Here is an 18,987-nt window from a genome sequence, read left to right as displayed (position 1 = left end):
CTAATTGATGTAGTGAACTAGAATTTGAACTGTAATTCAGAAAGCGTCACGCAGTATTTTTGTAACGAACCGCCTCCGAATTTATATTTATGCGATTTTTTACTGGAAATTAACCATACAGGGTGTATCAGTTTTAACCGGCATAACCTCAATAGCGTATTGAACGTCCAAAAATAAAGTCAGTGAACCGACGTACCCAGCAAAAGCTTTCTTTAGCGGATAGAAGGGGTTCAAGTTTAATTTTAAAAACGGCAAATATCAAATATCTTCAAAAAGGACTAGAAATTCTTTAACAAAACTTTGGAGGTGCCGACGACTATAAGTGACTCACATGTTTCACTGGAAAAATTTTTGTTTTACCTTTTCCAGGCGCGCCAGCCTGCCTTCGCGTTAAGCTACGTTTTTTAGAAAACGTGGCACGCTACTGTCTTTTTCTAAAACTAAAAATCATTCTTGCAATCCTCATTCTAAATCTAGAGAAATAGTCTCACCTGAAATTTTTACGTCTAACCCACCATTTCTAAGTAAAAAAAAATTACTTGCCACCATTGAGTTCAGTGAGAGAGGCTAATTGAATCTTCATATTGTGGAATGGAGCATGATAGATTCTTGTTTTACTTAGCGCGTTCTGGATTCATTGAACTCGAGTTTCCCTTCTGTAAGTAAGGTATCAGCCGCAATAACAGGCGATGTGAGGCGATGTCCCCCCGAGAAAAATAGCAGGAGAAAGGAAGTGGTGACCGACACGTCATTGTTAGATGTTAGTGCTGTCCGCAACGAAATTTATGATATGTATAAAATTCGAAAGCATTTAATGAGCGTCTTTGCTCATTGGTATGATAATTATTTGTTCCGGATCTAACAGCACTGTTAAATGCTCCCAAATACTGATAGCGTCGCATCGATACCTGATAACTTCCTGTTACATAATAATTCTGAAAAGATGTGGCATCGCTGCTGATACGAAGCCCGCGACGTGCACAAAAACTGCCATTCGAACCATTGGTGTTTTTTCGTTCTAAATTTGGAACTTACGACATAATGGACTATAGAAGAAGCCATTTTCTAGAATTAGTTGTCCGAAAACTGATCCTTTTATGTAAACCCTGAAAAGCGATACAAAACGGTGAAACGAAGTCCATTTTTAGATATACAGGGAGACTAGTTCCATTTTAGCTCCTGTCAAAAATGAATTTAATTGAAGTTAAGTGGTCAGCAGGGCCGGGGCTAAGGAGTGCTTCCGGTCAACTACTATCTGTTCGGTATCCTGACCCATTTTCTTTTCCCCTGCCTTTCTCAGTGATTTATCGTCTTTTAATGGCAATAAATATAGCATCGGAACAAATAGAATAATAGCTCTTATCGAATAATACTGGAGGGCAAATGCGTGTAATGAATAATTAACAACCAAATTTTACAAATTCAACGTTTAAAAAAGTGATTGATTTTCGACTTACGATGGCATATTTTATGCGTTTTGTGAATTGATTATGTGCGAATATCATAAAATTGAAGTCGATAATGTGCGGCATAAACAGCAAACCATTAACGTGACACGCAAATTCTCTTAGTAGAGCCATTGTAAAATCTATTCCGGCTTTATCGGTTTACGTTCGCGAGTTAAGCGCAAATCCATCAGCTATCTTCGATACTGAATTCCGCTCAAATTATTTACGTAATAAATAATAATCACTTAAAACGTCGGCTGTTTTAGTTGTATGTTATTAGAGGGGATAAAACAGAGTGCTAAAGTGAATAAAGCCGGATATTTTCTTCTTTAGGATGCCTTTTCCATAAGAATAAATAATGGCAACGTCGAGTTTTTCTTTTGCTCAAGAGGCCAGTGAGCGAGGCGAAGTCGCGTCCGATTCATAAATAATTTTTTTTTTTCCTAGAGAATTTAAACACCCATAAAATATTTAAATAACATGAAAAGTTGTTTAAGGTTGTGATAAAATATTTCCCGCTTTCAAAGGAATTGATAACACGAAACAAAAAAATACAACCCCGTCAAGTTTTAAATTAATTTGCCCCATAGACGGTACCTGCTAAATATCAGTTTTTCGAGCCCTGCCATTTTCAATTAAAACTTTTCCCTTAAGTGGGTCGGCTATGGAGAAAACGACTCTAAATGAGCCATTTCGCGAACTCTCCAGCCGTTATAAAAATATAATTCAAATTTGACATTTGAAAAGGTTAAACAGTTTCGGTAACTTTTTCCATCGCCTGCCCCGGTCCTCAAATATGAATAAATCATTCGAAAATTAGGCAAAAGTTTCAAACACTCAATTGAGTGTACCGCGTAGATGGAGCAAAGTTGTGGATAATGAAGTTTGCGCATTTAACATTTAAGTGTCATTTATCCCTGTTCCCCGTAACGGTAAAACAAGATTTTCGATTTTTCCATGGAGGAACTTTTCATTAAAAACTTATGATTCTAAGGAGCTTATAGAGCAGAAACTGCAAAAATCTTTCGGAAATTGTATAAAATTAAAGACAACTTCTTCGTCTTAAAAAAAAAAATTAATCTCCAGAAAGTTATGCATTTTGCACATCTTTGAAGGTACTTAGGAAATAAATTCTAAAAACTGTAGTATCTGCAGTAGTAGTAGTAAGGGCGAAACCCTGCCGAAGCCCTTTTCGCCAAACTTTGGACTGATTAATTTCGTTAAGTTTAACCCTGCTTTTTCGCATTCCATTTTGAAACTACCTCTAAAACTATAGCGAAAGAGGTTTCCCGCAAATCCGAGATTTTCAACCATTGATAGAAATTTCTTCCAAAACTTAAAAATTACTGTTTACGTAAAAAGTTTTTAGAGGTGACATTTTCAATGCATCCAGGAAATAATCCAACACTCCCCAGTATCTCCGGATCAATTATTAACATGGACAGATCCTTAAGGGATTTTTTGAAGCTTTTGGACACTAACAAATATTCGGGGTCCCTTAAAAAAACCGCGAATGTCTCACGAAAGCTCTTCGGAGAATCATACAGGAGGATCCCCAACTAATTGCGAGGCTAAAGGATCTCCCAAAAGCGTCGTTTAATATAAATAAATAACATAAACACTTGTTTGAGCATTTCATACCTTGATTTATTTTGCGTACATCCAAAAAGTGGTATGAAGGGTACAAAAAGTACTGTAATTAAAAAAACTAAATTGAAGAAACTAGGTCGACCTAAAATTCAAAAATACATTAAAAGCATAGCGATTATTGCCTGCAATCATAATGTTTTTTAAAATAGTGGGTGTACTTTTATTAATAATAATTACTATTTATATAAAGCTTTATAGACATATAACTCTAATAAGATCTTTCTGTGCAGAAAACTTTATCATTTTGGATTTGAATTATGCACTTATTACACTACCAAACTATGAAACACACATTCCAATGAATCCGAATAAAAAAAATAGATATCAAGTTTAATTGAGAGAAGTGCATAATAGTAATCCTTAAGTTAACTTTATAGAAGTGAACTATCGGAAAATGATCGAAATTGACACTCAAATAAAAAATTATTTTCTTAACAATCCCTACGACGCGCCACATTCATAATATCTAGACATTCACAAGTTGGTCAATTTTGATTGTGTAAAGAGGACTTTAGTTCGCTTCTATTAAGTGAGAAATAGACTTACCGCAAGGTTCCTATGTTAACACCACAGACATTGTAAATATAATATCGTTAGATCAATATCATAGTTTATATACAAAAAATACCCGATGTAGTATAAGTAGTGTTATCTTGTAATTATTGTAATTACATATAAGTATATTACTTGCTTTTCTTTATTTACAGTCCATATTTACATAAATAATGGAAATAAATATTATTTTACCAACGGTACCAATGACATAAACTTCCTTGGACTTACATGGCTTTAAATAACTTTGAAACTTGTTAGCCGAAAAATGCTTATAAAGCGCATGAGAAAATTGACAGAATCAAGCCAAACATCTTCAAAGACACAACCATTTTGATCGACTGGGCACTATTCCTAAATGACCGCACGCTTTGGACGTCTTCTATGGCGTTTTCTGGAACAAGAAATACCAATTCACCATGAAAATTCCCCAAACGTACGGAAAAGCAAATTCAAAGGGTATAGGGCTTACCAGCAAACATGTGCCGGTGATTATCTGTGGTGCTCTCATCTAAAGGGCCCGATAGTGCGATTAAAACCGAACCGGTGCAGATGGTGCAAAAAGAGTGCATGAAACAAGGAAAAATGCACTTTGTTTATTAACTAACATGCACTAAAGAAAAAGAGGACAAAATTTATTATTACAAACCTGTATCGGTTGTTTTGAACGTGAAAGGCGGCGATTCGGGGCTCCACCCGAACTTATTTCTGGCCTGCACTCTGGCCTCGTACTGCTGTCCTGGTTCCAAACCTCGGATGACGTAGCTCATGAACTGCATCCCTACGGGTTGAACGGGAATCGCTGGAAGAATTACGTCACGCCAGTCCATGCGTCTGTCTTTGATCGGCTTGAAGCTGAAGCTCCCAATGGGCAGCGTTTTGTTTTCCTGCAAAGGCAGGGCAGGACCGGGTTAGCCGGAGCTCCGTTAATGTTTTCGAATTAGTGGAACACAAAAAATTCTGCGAATGTCACGCAAAATACAAATATTAAAAGCAAACAAAGAGCCGCCGAAGGCAGCATTTCTTTTATATTTACCGAGATGATGTTATTAGGGCTTTTATACGTGGAGCGCACAAACAAAGATATATACTCTACGCTGCACGAGACGTATTTTATTTGGGGACTTTTACAAAAAGGAAATGATATATTGTAATGCCAACGAGGATTAATCCCTTTTAATATAAATCTCTTACTTTCAGTTTCTTACATATATATCTCGTTTTAATCCCTCCCGGGCCCCAGTCTCGAAGCGCGATTTTGTCCGTTACAAAAGGCAGCATAATTAGCTTTTTTCTCTCTCAAATGTTTCACCAGCGAAGAGAAGACAGATGACGTTTCCAGCGAGCAATGAGACACAGAAATTCTTTGTGGATGCGAAGGAACTACAGTTACATTGTTCAAGTCGAGAAAGTGTTTCAAAGACGGGATGTAGCTTAGCTCCGATAGGAGCCATATCCTTGAGCTAAAACTGCGGAAAATTGCTGGCAGGTAAATCAGAGCGGAAGCCATTAAAGAGGCCGGTGCACACGGAAAATGATCCCGCAAATCGCTGGAGGGTAAACTGTCTCGCCAGCTCGTAAAGTACATAATATTCTTCTAAATTCTGAAAGCCGCCGACATTGAATCTTTTATACAAAAAGATATGCAAAGTTGTTTTTTTTTTAATTTTTGCTCTGCGGAGCGTGTGATAAAAGAATGGTTCGACGGGGAGAATAATATTGGACCAGTGTATAACCAATGCCATCATCCCCGATGGAGCTCTCGTCAGAAGCGAAGAAAGTGAAGCAACGCCGTTCATGAGGTGATGCTCATTTTATGCGCGGTATGCTGTTAATGCGGACAAACATTCGCAGTTTACGTAAAATAAGTGAAAATTCCATTTAAATAATTCCCGCAGAAAAGGCCATTACTCTTTAGATTTTAACACCAATTTTCAATGTGCGAACAGGCCACAAGAACTCATTTTTTTTCATGGAATTTCTCGTCCATTTTCTTACGTCTAAGGATTCACTGGCTCACTTCAAATGTTCAAGAACCAAATTTAAAGTATGTTGAATCATCGCCACGTGGAAACTCAATGCGTACTTGAATCTTGATGTTTAAGGCCTACTAAATACTCTGCCATTGTTATCCACATGGAAACTTTATTAGGCCTGTTACGAAGGAACGCATATATACAAAAGAAAAAAGTTATCGATATTGAAAATCAGCATCCAAATTTAAACCGTCATAAACTTCTTGCGAAAGATATAATCTCAAAGTGTGTTTCATAGTCAGAAAGGTCTTCGACGGGTAACCGTAAAAGGTTGATTAAGGTTGATAGGATATTTCCCAGAAGGTAACTCAAAAAAGGTCTACAAAAATGTAAAAAAATATAATCCTCTCCCTTTTCTGGAAAGTAATGGAATTGTATTAGTTTTTTGTGCGTCTATTAAACTAAAGCCTTTTTTACGGCTGTTAACACGGAGTCAATTTTATATCGAGTTTAAAAAAGTTGTAACCAGCAAAGAGGTTAACGGCTGTCAAAGCGGCACGTTTTGAAATGAAAAAGATATTTTTAGTTTTACCACTGGCGTCCGTACAAGCATTTGTTTCTAGATATATGTTTAAAAAAGTGAGTACGCCCCTGTTTCAATTCCAGAGATCCCATGATTGTACATCGACGTTAAGAAAAAGTTGGCGAAAAAATTTTAAGAGGTCGACAACTCGAATATTTTTATGAATCTTGATACTCTAAACTTCTCTCATATCAAAAATGATGAATGATGATTGAATGAAGGTGAATTTGACGCGTTCTATAAGCATTAATCATAAACCTACAATTAACGTAAATACTTACTCCTCGCTGGGGCCTCTTAGACCCTTGATGGGTCATGAAAGTAGACAGTGGTTGTGGTTGGCTGTCGCTAGTAATGACACTCAATTCCGGAAGCCTCCTGTACAGCAGTTTGTACTCCTCAATCGGGCTCAAAGACTCAACTTCCCAGCTGATGTTATAGTTCTCTTTCCACTTGCTAGTTGTAGGGCTGTTGAATTTAACCGGGTGAGGTTTGCCTGCGGTAAAAATAATTTTTATAGTGAGTAAATTTCCATATCTGCGGCATTACCAGTTAGTTGAATGCTCTTTCTGGTTTTGCCCAGCTGATTGTCGGCGACACAAGTGTAGTTTCCAAAATCCTGCCTGTTCACCTTCCTAATTACGAGCGTATGCCGAGAGCCTCTTGACTCCATTATCCTGCGCTCTGTTGTGTCCAGCTGCATAGTGTCCCTGTACCACAAAACCTGCAAAAACATTCAGTTATAAAGCTTCTTTTGCCTGCCAGCTTAGGAGGAATTTCATTTTAAGCTTTAACATTTGTTCTGTTTTGAATATAGTGTCCCAGATTCGAGGTCTGACTTTGTCTTCCCGTGGCCGCATTGGTGTCAGCTCTCTTATGCGGGATGCACACCTTTAAGTTTCGTAATTTTCGTTTGCAAAATTGATTATTGATGATGTACTGGGGATAGAGAGATAAAATTATCAGGACCGGCATTTTCGGTGTAGATTGCGGTTTAAAATGTCCGAATATTCATCCTATCAGTCAGTTTTCATAACGCATCGCCATGCACACATGCTCCAGGTCATCCATCAGTCATTCGGTTAATTTTACCAACAGCGACCGCTGTAAACCCGCTCGGCCACTGAAAGAAAAATAATGTCACAGCAATTTAGAGGTAATTTTTTAACTTTTTATTGCCCCCCAGATGATAACGATTTTTTCATTTTTAGTTGCACACGCCGCATACAAGTTCATTTATATACCCAGTTCCGCACGAAAAAAAGATGTTTATGTCATGCCGTTGATGATGAAGAATTTGGATTTGCGTTAGCAAAATTTAAAACAATTTTTAAAGAAAGGATTTTTATATGTGTCTCGCAAAGGCTCAACCTACTGTGTGGATAACCATTGTCGTGTCTTTTCCAGCGCGTAGAGCAACGTTTCGAGTGCTATCAGCGGGACTTGGCGAACGCGACCGACCTGTAGTAAGGAGTAGTCAGGCTGATCTCAGATAGTGGAAGGAAAAATCTGAGCAAGAGCAAAGCCTATACCGATTTTATGTCTCATTTCAGCTCTGCGTTTAATTAACACGAGCACCCCGACGACCGCTTTCGATCCCATTAGATCTTGTCAGTTCGGTTCATCTCCAGTCAATTAAAAGCAGGCAGGGATAGCTAGAAGGAGACATAAAGTTGTAATAGGTCTTGGTCTTCTCAGATTTTTCCCAGTGCTATGTAGGCTCATTTGCATAGCTCTGGGGTTATAGGTAGGCCTTGTGCACTAACCCTCCTGTTCACAATCCGAGATTTGGTGGAGATGCGGCAACAAAGACATAGCAGATGGCACCGGTAGGATATTTTCCTACAGGCTCAACATGCTTGTCGTTGACATTGCCGATTTCTGCCTGCATTTAATTGACTCGAGATGAATTGAATTGATGAGATCTAATAGGATTGAAACCGGGCTTTGGCATGCTTGCGTTAATTAAACACAGAGTTGGAATGAGGCATAAATTCGTGATTGGCCTTAATCTTCTCAGATTTGAATTTTTATTTCGGAGAGAGCACAACCGCACAATCTCACACTGGTGGATTCCTGCTGGTCTCTGCCTAATAATTTATTAAACAGTGTTAAGTGCTACTATAGGCGATTAAGCAATCTATAGCCTCAAGTTGTTGGTAACGAATTAAATGTCCTGTCGGCTCTCGACAAATGACAGCTTTAGTTAACTATTCAATGCTACTAACGTGACCTACTCTGAAAGTGATTGACATCGCTTCCAGTCACGATCATTTTCCACTCACGTCATGAATATGGAAAACCCCATAATCTGTGGCAAACATGTTCCATTTGGATGAATATAATATAAGAATATTTTATTTTGCACACTCATTAAGGACGAGAGTTATCCAACAAACCTCTTGGAGCATGAAGTTCTCTCTCAATTCTAAATTTAGCCTGGCAAGTTTTATAAACTTTTACCTTCGACTACCCTGATAAAGCCTGAAAAGTGCGAAGAGCAGTTCGGTCAGTAATCGAGTGCGGTAAAGGTGTTTTTAACGTTCATGTAAAAAAAACAACTTTCATCATATTTTATTTTAACCGAAAACATCGTTTTGATCTTTGGAAAGAGGATATGTCATCCGTGATTCCCATTAAGCTCGCAGCGCCATCTATCTTGACATATGAATTAATTGTAGCGATAACAAAAACAAATGCGAAACTCCAAATTCCGCATTTCTTTGGTAATTTCCTCGACTCTTATAGCGGTTTCCGATGGAATTTTTGTATATATCCTAAACGTTCTTCAATATATTTTGAGTTGTTAAGATATTTCAGTGTAATCCACTCTTTAACATTAGTAACTATAATAAGAATTTAAAAATTCTAATTATCTGCTATACTTAGACACCAAATGGCAAGCGCGTATCTTGCCAATTTTTATGATAGTGACTGAACCATATCATAAAGCAGAACGACAGACGACGAAAATTGAATGGTTTGTGATCTATCCCTGTCTGTCGCATGAGCTTCGAATATGACAACAATACAGTGGTGCTGTAATTCCTTGGCATCTTATTAAAAGTCACCTCAGTGTTTGTTAGTTCTGGGGAATTCATGACATCCGTGTGACGCTATTGGCTTAGGTTAATTAAGGATTGGGCTCCTGGGGCGCGTTCACATTCGCTTTCAGCCCTACGCCGAGTGCATCTTTGCCGACTCCGCTACTCGCTAAAGTAAATGGAGGATAAACATTACGAACGACTCCACCGACTCGTCAGATGCACTTGGCATATCCCGACAACGATCGTGGACGCGCCCCTAGAACGTTCGTCCATGCAAAGCTGGTTTTTGTCATAAATTTTGAGATATTTTAGATATGTCAATACTTTTAATTGCAGATAATGTGCTGGGAACAGTCGGTCATAACTCGGTTTAATTTTTTCACTAAAAAACGTGAAAATCGGTGAAAGCTAGATGAGCAAAACTAATAATATAGTTACACTTAATATCAAAATTTAATCAAAAATAGATAGAGAACTTGAGGGCGCACAAAAGGGAGAAAATACGAAAACATACTGACTGCAATGCAAATTCAAACGTAAGGCCAATGCTGCTACTCCGAGACTTATAAGTCAATTTCAAAAAGTTTGTAGTTTGGCTGTTAGGGATTTGAGCATTTTAGTTCCTTTGAGACTTGGTAAATTATTTTAGAACGAAAATTAAATACGTCTGTGTATTCTGGCTTAATTATCTTTTATTAAAATCCCTTAGCCAGCTGTCTATGAGGCAACCTAATACTAGAGAAATGTTCATGTCGATAACGAAAATTCGATATTTCCGCACATGCATTAATTTAATTTCAAGAAATTACCCAATTTCATAAAAAACCATTATGCGCGGTTTTAAGTAAGTGAAAATTGTCAACTTAAACTCATTCGAAATTCCGAAGCGAAGAGGCCCTTTTGTACGAGTTCGTTAGGGGGAAGCCAAACTAAGATATTCAATATTCAGGAAGTAGATTTTCTGACGTTGAAATGATTTTTCAGCAAAACTCGAACGCTCGGAAATTTATAACCCGATGAGGAATGAAAAATATCCAATTATCTGGCCCACTTCCCAATTTAAGGTAATCGCCCAAATATTTGATATTTATCGTTCAATCGGAAAGAAAATTATTCGATTTGGCTTGAAATGAAGTAATCGAGAAACATTTGTTAACATGGGAATTTATTAAACGTTCGCTTAATTTCGGGACCACGAATATTTTTGTTTCGCAATTAAATTTTAACCGAGCCTCGTACATTCATTAAAGTTGTTGCAAGTGCCAAGTATTTCGGTGGAACGTTCCAAAATGGGAACAAGAGATCATAATTGCACATTTAAGTGGAAAGTTGCACAAAAACCAATTAAGCCCTCATCGAAATCCGCAGAGAAAACATGGCAATTTCGCATTTATGGAGTGGGTCGTGACAATTCCTTTGTTCTTTATTTTGCGAAGCTGGAAATTAATGCAAAATAGAATCGCAATTAAAGAAAATTTCTATACCTTTAAATTAGACAGTATTCTTAGACCCAATATCTTGGAATATAAACTCCACTCCCGGAATACATTTAATTCCAAATTTCGCAAAAGTTGACCGAGATTATTTGCATAACATTTTTGACCTAATCTGAAATGGAAATGCGTTATAAAATTTGCGTTTTCAGCATTTATTATTGTGTAAGCAGTACTACGAATTACGTTTTTAAGGTTTCCAGGAAAATAAATTCTACGTCAAATGTCCATCTCTGGAATAATAAATCTGGAAGATTAACTTCATAAAAGAACTTTCTTGGAATTTAAAATGGGATTTTTCTAGCGATTTGAGCGTATTTAAAAATGCGCTCGACGAATTGAATTTCATTATCGAAGTTGTAATTGAATATTGATTGTGTCAGTTTGATGGATAATTTTTACAGCGAATGTTTGGAGCTGTAGTGAATAGTTAAATATTCAGCAGGGTTCACACCTAGTTATCGACGTCTTGACGCTATGTATACATAACGGTCAAGAGAGAGACGGAAGTACAACATATCTCCATCTCTTTGGTGTTTTCGGTAGAAAACATTTATGGTTCGAATCACGTAACTTTTTATTCACGTGACAAAATGAATCGATTGAGTGTCGCGCAAAACGGCGAGTCATACAAATTAAAAATGCGAAAAAAAAGGAAACAGATGTGTTTGAAAGCTTAAACAAAATCCTGCCCTTTTCCACGGTTGCCGCCTAATTTGATGACGTTTCGGTTTGATTTTGGGCGATAATAATTTGTTTTTTTGAGAACTAAAATAGTTCTACTGGTTATTTAATATCAGTGTTGTTATTATTACCGGTAGGATCATGCTCAAGTTCTTAAATGGTGGGTGTAAGAAGCTTGTAGCGTTTCTGTCACATATTAATTTTGAAAAGATGTGGCATCACTGCCCGCACGACGCCTATGACGTGCGTAAAAAGTCACGTGATTTAAACCATCGTTAATGAGAACAACGCAAGTGATACCAGATCCCAAGCGACGGGTTACTATAGTCGTAGTCATGGAAAGGCGGCATATATACAGGGTGTCCCATATTCGATGGGATTATTTAGAAATCGCGCTTAGAAATGAAGATACTTAAAAATGGTTTACGCAATACTTTGCTACTTTTCCTACAAATGAATCATGGTATAAACAGTTTTTCTATAGGTTTCTTTGTTTCTATAATTTGGGACCTCTTATGTTAGTTTTTCACTTAAAATAACTCTATAATTTTAAAAACGGATTCTCATAAATCTGTCGCATAGACTTCAGTGGTAATGTAAGATTTCTTATTCACCTAACCATTTTTGAAATAGAGACCACACTTGTCTTTTTTAATGGAACACCCTGGACATATTTGTTTAATCTGCCGTGTTCCCCTTTTCAAGTGCTTTTCAGGAATCCTTTAGCAAAGCATTCGGAAATACGGGCAAAATTAGAAATTTAATATTGAAACAAATATGACTTTCTAGTGTACCAAATTATATTTATTATTTTTTTAAATTAATTATTGTATATTATTATCTTAGGCAAAATATGTCTTTGTTAAAATATTTCTTTTTAGCTAATCTGAACTCAAAAGCTATTTTATTAGTGTAACGCTTTAAGAAGAATAAAAAGAGCTATAGACTATATTTAGTAGTAAATGGTGGAGTGTGTGAAAAACTGCGACGAAATAGAACTTTTTATTACAGTTTTCGTTTCGTATGTAACTGATTTAGATAATTGCATTATTAGTTATTAGAAGTTTTTCTGTATTTTACGTATATTTCTAAATGTTTCCCAATACTGTCATATATTGTTGAAATGCGCTTCAAAAGGAGAGCACGACAGCTTAAACCAATGCAGGGTGTTCTATTAAAATAAAGATAAGTTTGGTCTATATCTCAAAAATACTTAGATGAATAAGAAATTTCATACTATTGCAAAATTGTACGTAAAAAAATCGATGCGAATCCATTTCCAAACTGATAAAGTTTTATCAATCAAAAAGTTACAGGAGTTCCAAAATGCAACAATTCCAATTTCACTCTGTATTACAGAAACAAAGAGACCTATGTAAAAACCGTTTGCACCGTGATTTATTTCTCGAATCACTAGCATAGCATTACATGAACCATTTTTCAGTATCTTCATTTTTAGGTGAGATTACGTAAAAACCCCATCAAAAATGGGACACCCTGTACACAGTTTCGTTGTGAATCATCCCAAAACAGGAAAAACTAATAAGGATTTTCATTATTGCATTGCAATAAGTTAGTTTGAACATACGAGAATATTCAATGAGATATCTTAATTCAAATTTCTAAAACCGCAACAGATTTGAAAACAATTAGGAAAATTCTACGGGAAAGGCACATTTTCGGCACAGTTTGCTAGCTAGGAAATATGGATTTTCAGTATCGTACAATGAAAATGTTTTTTAATTTAAGTAATGGCACAGAATCTTATACCGAAGTCTGGTACTTATTTTAACATGATTTGATAGCCTTTGTGTGTATTTAACCCGAACCGAACTAACTTATAATGATCAAGTTACAGTCGAAATAGAGCTCGGAATGCTCATTTCTCTGGAACTCGATTCTGTGAAAAGTAGCGATAAAATCAGTCAAGTGGCCGTCCGGCACTCGACTGTAAAAACAAAGAAGAATTACACATAGGAGTAATCAAGTGTAGAAACTCTACAGGGTCTGTTTTATTTAGCACGAAATCCAATTAACCTCCCATCTCGATTTAGCCGGAAATCCCGGAATTCTCCTCTTCGGCCATTATGCATGCGGCCTGTCCCGGACCTATTTTAGTTGGAAGCGTAGGCAAATGCTAGTTTACACATTTGAATAAAGTTGTATTTGAGCCTCAGAATTTGAGTTTCTTTCGAGAAAAATAAACTCATTAAGGCATACTTTAGGAAATATATACAATAAAAATGTTATTTCAAAACTCTGTTTTTCAGTTAAAAGAAATAATTAAATTCATTATAAATAATAATTTTTTAGGAGCCGAAGAGTACCAGTGAACTGAAATTACAAACAGATCAGATGCGCGACACTTATTAAAAGGAAAATTAACGAGTGACGAGATTTCGAATGGTCACACAAATGAACGAGCCAGTTAAATGTAAAACATCAATCAAAGCATTCAATCAAATCAATCATTCAAATGAAATATATTTCATCATTTTGGTGAGCAGCGGGTCGGCGAGACTTTTTAGGGCTTTTAAAATTTCACTCAGTTGCTAGGGAGACTTGAAATTTATATTCTCTCCCCGCTAACACTAAATAAAGGAGTGGACTTAAACTTAAGATATACGAATCTACTTCAGGACGTCGCTGCTCTCCTCATGTAACAGATCACTAGAATAGTGAAGAGCAGAGGAGATACCTAAACTCAAGTTTACCAATAGCCATCCAACAAATTTCTACAAATATTCAAACAAATTGATGAACCACAGTTGGAATATGGCGGTGGTGGAATTTTGATAGTTTTTGCCTCAAAGTACCGTTTCAAGTTTTCATTCTTCGCACTTCCCAACGCGTGAACCTAAACCATCTAACCAATTTAAGCAACAATTTAAAATAAAATAACCGGAATAGTTATTTATTTATGTTATAAGGCAAACATTATGCACTGCGGGAATTTAAGGCAATGCTTAGTGGGGAACTATGGAAACTATGTGGGATTTGAGCAGTTTATGGCCGACTTTCTATTCGGCTGAAACCTACCGTGGGAATTTGCTTCCGATTAATCTCCGAGTGTAATTATTAATGAGTCGGTTATATACTATATGCCTGTAATCTAAAATCGATGTAAGACCCATTAAATATATATTAGAAGGGCGAAATGCTTGTGACTTTTAAATTTCCTTGATCTTCGAAGGAAATACAAAAGCAGGTTGCCCTCTATGCTACTGAATTTTTTACTTGAAGACTACAACATTAGGGAGTATTTAGAGGGTTTCGTTGTCCATTAAGTGGCTTTATTTGACTGAAAGCACACATGAAAATGACTAATAAAAAAACTCAGCAGCACCAGTAGGTTCCTCATTTAATGTCTCCCCCGAAAAACTTTGTTTGCTAAAAATTAGGAATTCAAAATTAGCAATTCAGCCCCGCCAGGTCTAATTAGAGCGGACGCTCGTTAGGAGCTTACCTCGGGTTGGTTTTCTCCATGGACGATGCAAACTAGTTGAGCTTCGAGCCCCTCTCCCGAATACACCACTGGCCTTTCCACGGTTATTTCCGGTGGATCTGGAACAAGAATTAAGAATTACCCGCACCTGAATATTTACCGTTTCGTGTCCGTACAAATAAGGCCCTTCTCACGTGAGCCCTGTCCCGGATAATTTCAGTTAAGTGATTTACGTCAATAGCGCCTCGAGAAAGGCAATTTGAGATTTTGGTGTGCAGATAGAGAATTTAGATTTTATGAGGTGTTGGTACGCGGAAAATTTTGCTAGACCTCTGGTGGGCATTGTTGTTGTTATACCGGGCGTTCAGACGAACCCTGGAGATAGGAGATTAACATGGGAAATCGTTTTTTTTTTTTTTTTCGACCGCGCGGATTGACCATTTGAAAAGTTTTTACATGGAGGTTGTAGCGTTCAAGACCGGCTATCATTCCGCAATTTTTTCAATCTTCTAATTAAAACCCTTTCGGCTCAAAACGGCTTCAAATAAAAAAAAATTTGAATGTCCCGCGTAATCGCTAGACGCCACGATTGGTCAGAGTGAAGACTTTGCGTTTGTTTAATTCTGGCCTCGACTCTGGTCAATTGTGACCTCAAACGGTTGCGCGGGACATTTAAATTTTTGAAATTTGGACGCGTTTTCAGTGAAAGCGGCTCTAATTAGAAGACTGAAAAAATTGCGAAATGTTGTCCGGTTTCGGGCACTATCACATCCATGTAAAAATTTTCCAATTGGATAATCCATGCAAACGCAAAAAAAAAAACGATTTCCCATGTTGAACTCCCATGTCCAAGGTTCGCCTCGAGACCGTGTATGAACTTTATGTTATTTGACGTGGCGTCTTTGATGCTGGTGAACGTTTTCTTTAAAGCAATAATTTACAAAAAAGTTTGAGAAATACGACAGATACTTTTAAGAGAGTGAAACCTATTTAAGTTCACCAATTTCAGTCACCGGAATTCTTAGATTTCTAATAAAAGTTTATGGAGTCTTGAAAACTCTTTGCGACGGACTTGAAGCCGATTTTTAGTTTGCGTCTGTAGGTTTCACAGTATCAGGTTGTAGGCATAAAAACTATCTCAACATGAACCGCTAAACACCTTATGGCTTAATTTTTGAGTTAAGTTACTTTTGAGGATAATGAGTTGTATCACGGAGTGAAAGAAAAGTAAATCTGGATATTTGTTTTTCAGAACAGTGAGAACCACTAGTGACATAACTCATTAGCTTCTCAAAGTCATCACCTAGGTTTGCGTCCTGAGAGTTCTGCAATCTTACACCAGTGAAAGGACAATTTTTTTACCAGATAACCAGCACATCGTGCACTAAAAGCAGTGAATTTTCAAAGTCGTTACTTGCCCATGTCCCACCACCATCCTAATTTTGCACCGCTCGAGCAAAATTTTTTTCAATAATCTGTAGGGCATTGCCCGAGGCAAGATTTTTTAAAATCTGAACAGTAGAACCTTCCCTGCGAGTGACGTCGAAATGATTGAACTAACACTGAGCAACTATGCGGAATGCAAATTTTGACGTCATTCGGCAAGCATCCTCCACTCCCCAGATTCAAGCATCTAAGCTCTGAACTTGCAATGAAGCATATCAATTTGGTTACGATTATAAGAATTAAAGGGTGGTTGAAGCGTCCCGAGACAACGACCCAGAAATAGACATTACTGCATAAAACATTAATGTCAATGCAAACATGCAAAACCGAGGGAAATCCCGAATTCATCCAGGGATGCACTCTTCGGATTAAATTGGAGCATTAAATTGGCACATTCAGAGAAATAGTGTTTCCTTCACAAGAAATCGTGATTTTGGAAATTTATTGAAATACCTCATAAGAATAACCACAGATTTATCCACTGGGGGTAACAATTTGTCGGCACTTCCTGCACATCAAGTTAGTTGCAGATATTTTCCACAGAAACGTGGTTATAGAGCTTGGGGTATTGATTAGATTCTTGGTTTCTATGAGACCTGGCTTCATGATAAAATAACGGCGCATTAATAATTTGGCCCTTAGCTCCAAATTCTCGTTCTATTGTTATGAGCCCCAATAATTTATAAGCAATTTTCCATAGAAGTTAAGACTCCGGCCAATACTAAGGCAGCCTTTGAACGCTTCTGTGGAAGTTAACTCGCAGTTAGAGTTAACCACACATTAGCAATTATGCGCTAGCGCTCGAGTTTTCTAGCTTACATTTACAACTCTTACAGCATAAATTTAAACTGAAGGCAATTCACTTCTTGGATGAAACTCAGAAATAGCCATTTCTGACTTTCTAACGCACAGCTGAAAGATATTACTAATTTTCCAGCCCTCATTCAGTACGTGCTATGGATATGTCCGCGGATGTATTAAATTACCTTTTATTTGCAACTTTTGCCTCGTATTTTTAAGCCGGGGGATTTTGCTTCCCCGTAGTTCAGTGAGAGAATTTTAGGTAGGTGTTAAATAATCTTATACAAAATTGTACAGCGCATCTCACAAATTAGCTTTCGCAATTTCCCCTTCGAGCTTCGAACGAAATTACAGACGCTTATAATCAAATTTCATCGGTTTAACAAAATATACATGCAAATTCGGATTATAGCAAATATTAGAGCAAAACATTATTCGGCTCGTTTCAACTATACGTTACGTTTACATCATCGTTACATCGACTCAAAATTTGATTCAATATCGAACCAAATGCGCTGGCACTTTCAATTTTACCCCTTTTTGGAAGAGGAAGACGAGAAAACGCGACATCAATCAGGTAAAATTCTTGCCGAAAATCCCATTACAGGAGCGAAAACAAACCCGAAAAGAATTTCTTTTAGCATCCTTCGAGTGCAGGTGGATGAAATAAAACCGCCAACAGCCAATTCTGCGGGTTGATAAAAGCCATTATGGCCCCCCTTTGTCGATCCACCTGGAATGTGTTTTACTTTGGACGTTTATCAAAGTGAAAAATCAATATGGATTTTCTTTCTCAATTCCGAGCAGTATAATGTAGATAATCACCATTTTCTCGTGTTTGCTTGTTCCCCATTTATGTAGTTTTAAACACGAAGGAAACGCGATAAAGGCGGAAATTCGGATAACAAAAATGTCCTACATAGGACGATGTTTTATTAAGTTAGTTTCAAGTCGAAATGGGCTCAAACATAAAGGGAAACTGTCGCTGACAGGCGATTTTATTGCGGAATAAAAATGCCATAACAACCTTACGCTGGATGTTCCTAACACGTTTTATGGATCATTTAAAATTCATTTGTTACCAGTTTAAGAGATTTATTACGCTGCTAAAAGAGCCAGGTGCAAAATGTATGGGTCATGTCTAACTGCGTGACTGGAATTCCACGTTATTGCCTGCAATTTCTCCCCTTTTTTCTTCACGAATATCCGCATTGATTTCTATGACATAGCAGTCATGCAATTTCTCTTGCTCTAGACTAAAATCAAACTTTTCCCGGACCTCTAAGAAATGGATTAATCAATCTATATGTTATTTTTAAACTGGAACAATTTTCAGAGATCTGGGGGCCTCCTTATTTTCAGCTTAAAACTGAAGTATCTGCGACTGACATTCAATTTCCTGTGTGACAAAGGGACGCCAACTTATAAAGGGAGATTTACCTGCAATTTATTGGATATTGGCTCGGGCAAGCCTTTGACAGTGCGTTTATCCCCCTTTTTAAAGGGCAGGTTGCAAAAATACGTTTAATTAGATCCCCAATCAATAGTTGACCCAAGGGCTTAGGCATATAAGCGCTGCAGACCGGCTCAAAGCCTCTATGGGTGTCTATAAATAATATTACGAGTGCTTGATTTGAATAATGTGCCAACTCGTTTTTACGCTCTTAACTCTCTCTGTCCATCGGGTTATTGGCTAAGTAGCCCAATTTTCCCGTAAACTAAGCATTTTTCCCTAAGATATTTTGCCCAGATAGTGTCAGTTATTTATGAGCCCTATTTGCCAAGTGCGGGTTCATAAATTTAATGAGACCATAAATTCTATCGATAGAGAAATTTAAAATGCGAAGGTATAAATATGAAAT

The 18,987-nt window shown here is 37.2% G+C and overlaps 1 protein-coding gene across 4 annotated transcripts in view; it reads right to left on the bottom strand.

Annotated features, from left to right (window-relative positions):
- Nucleotides 1–3,757: 3,757 nt before the first annotated feature.
- Nucleotides 3,758–18,987, bottom strand: part of LOC136342397 (limbic system-associated membrane protein-like) — an 82,042-nt gene continuing 66,812 nt past the window's right edge. For 3 of the 4 annotated variants that reach the window (XM_066288150.1, XM_066288151.1, XM_066288153.1), the window contains 6 exons: nucleotides 14,900–14,997; nucleotides 6,759–6,933; nucleotides 6,491–6,705; nucleotides 4,300–4,537; nucleotides 4,123–4,161; nucleotides 3,758–4,044 (listed from right to left, as the gene is read on the bottom strand). In XM_066288150.1, the coding sequence (XP_066144247.1) occupies nucleotides 3,923–4,044; nucleotides 4,123–4,161; nucleotides 4,300–4,537; nucleotides 6,491–6,705; nucleotides 6,759–6,933; nucleotides 14,900–14,997 (887 nt within the window). In that variant the 3' untranslated portion in view covers nucleotides 3,758–3,922. The remainder of the gene's footprint in view (nucleotides 4,045–4,122; nucleotides 4,162–4,299; nucleotides 4,538–6,490; nucleotides 6,706–6,758; nucleotides 6,934–14,899; nucleotides 14,998–18,987) is intronic. The other variant, XM_066288152.1, reaches the window with a different exon arrangement.

The sequence above is a fragment of the Euwallacea fornicatus genome, chromosome 12 (assembly GCF_040115645.1).
Source record: "Euwallacea fornicatus isolate EFF26 chromosome 12, ASM4011564v1, whole genome shotgun sequence".
In the NCBI taxonomy this organism is placed as follows: domain Eukaryota; kingdom Metazoa; phylum Arthropoda; class Insecta; order Coleoptera; family Curculionidae; genus Euwallacea; species Euwallacea fornicatus.
This window is presented reverse-complemented; position numbering and strand designations above follow the sequence as displayed.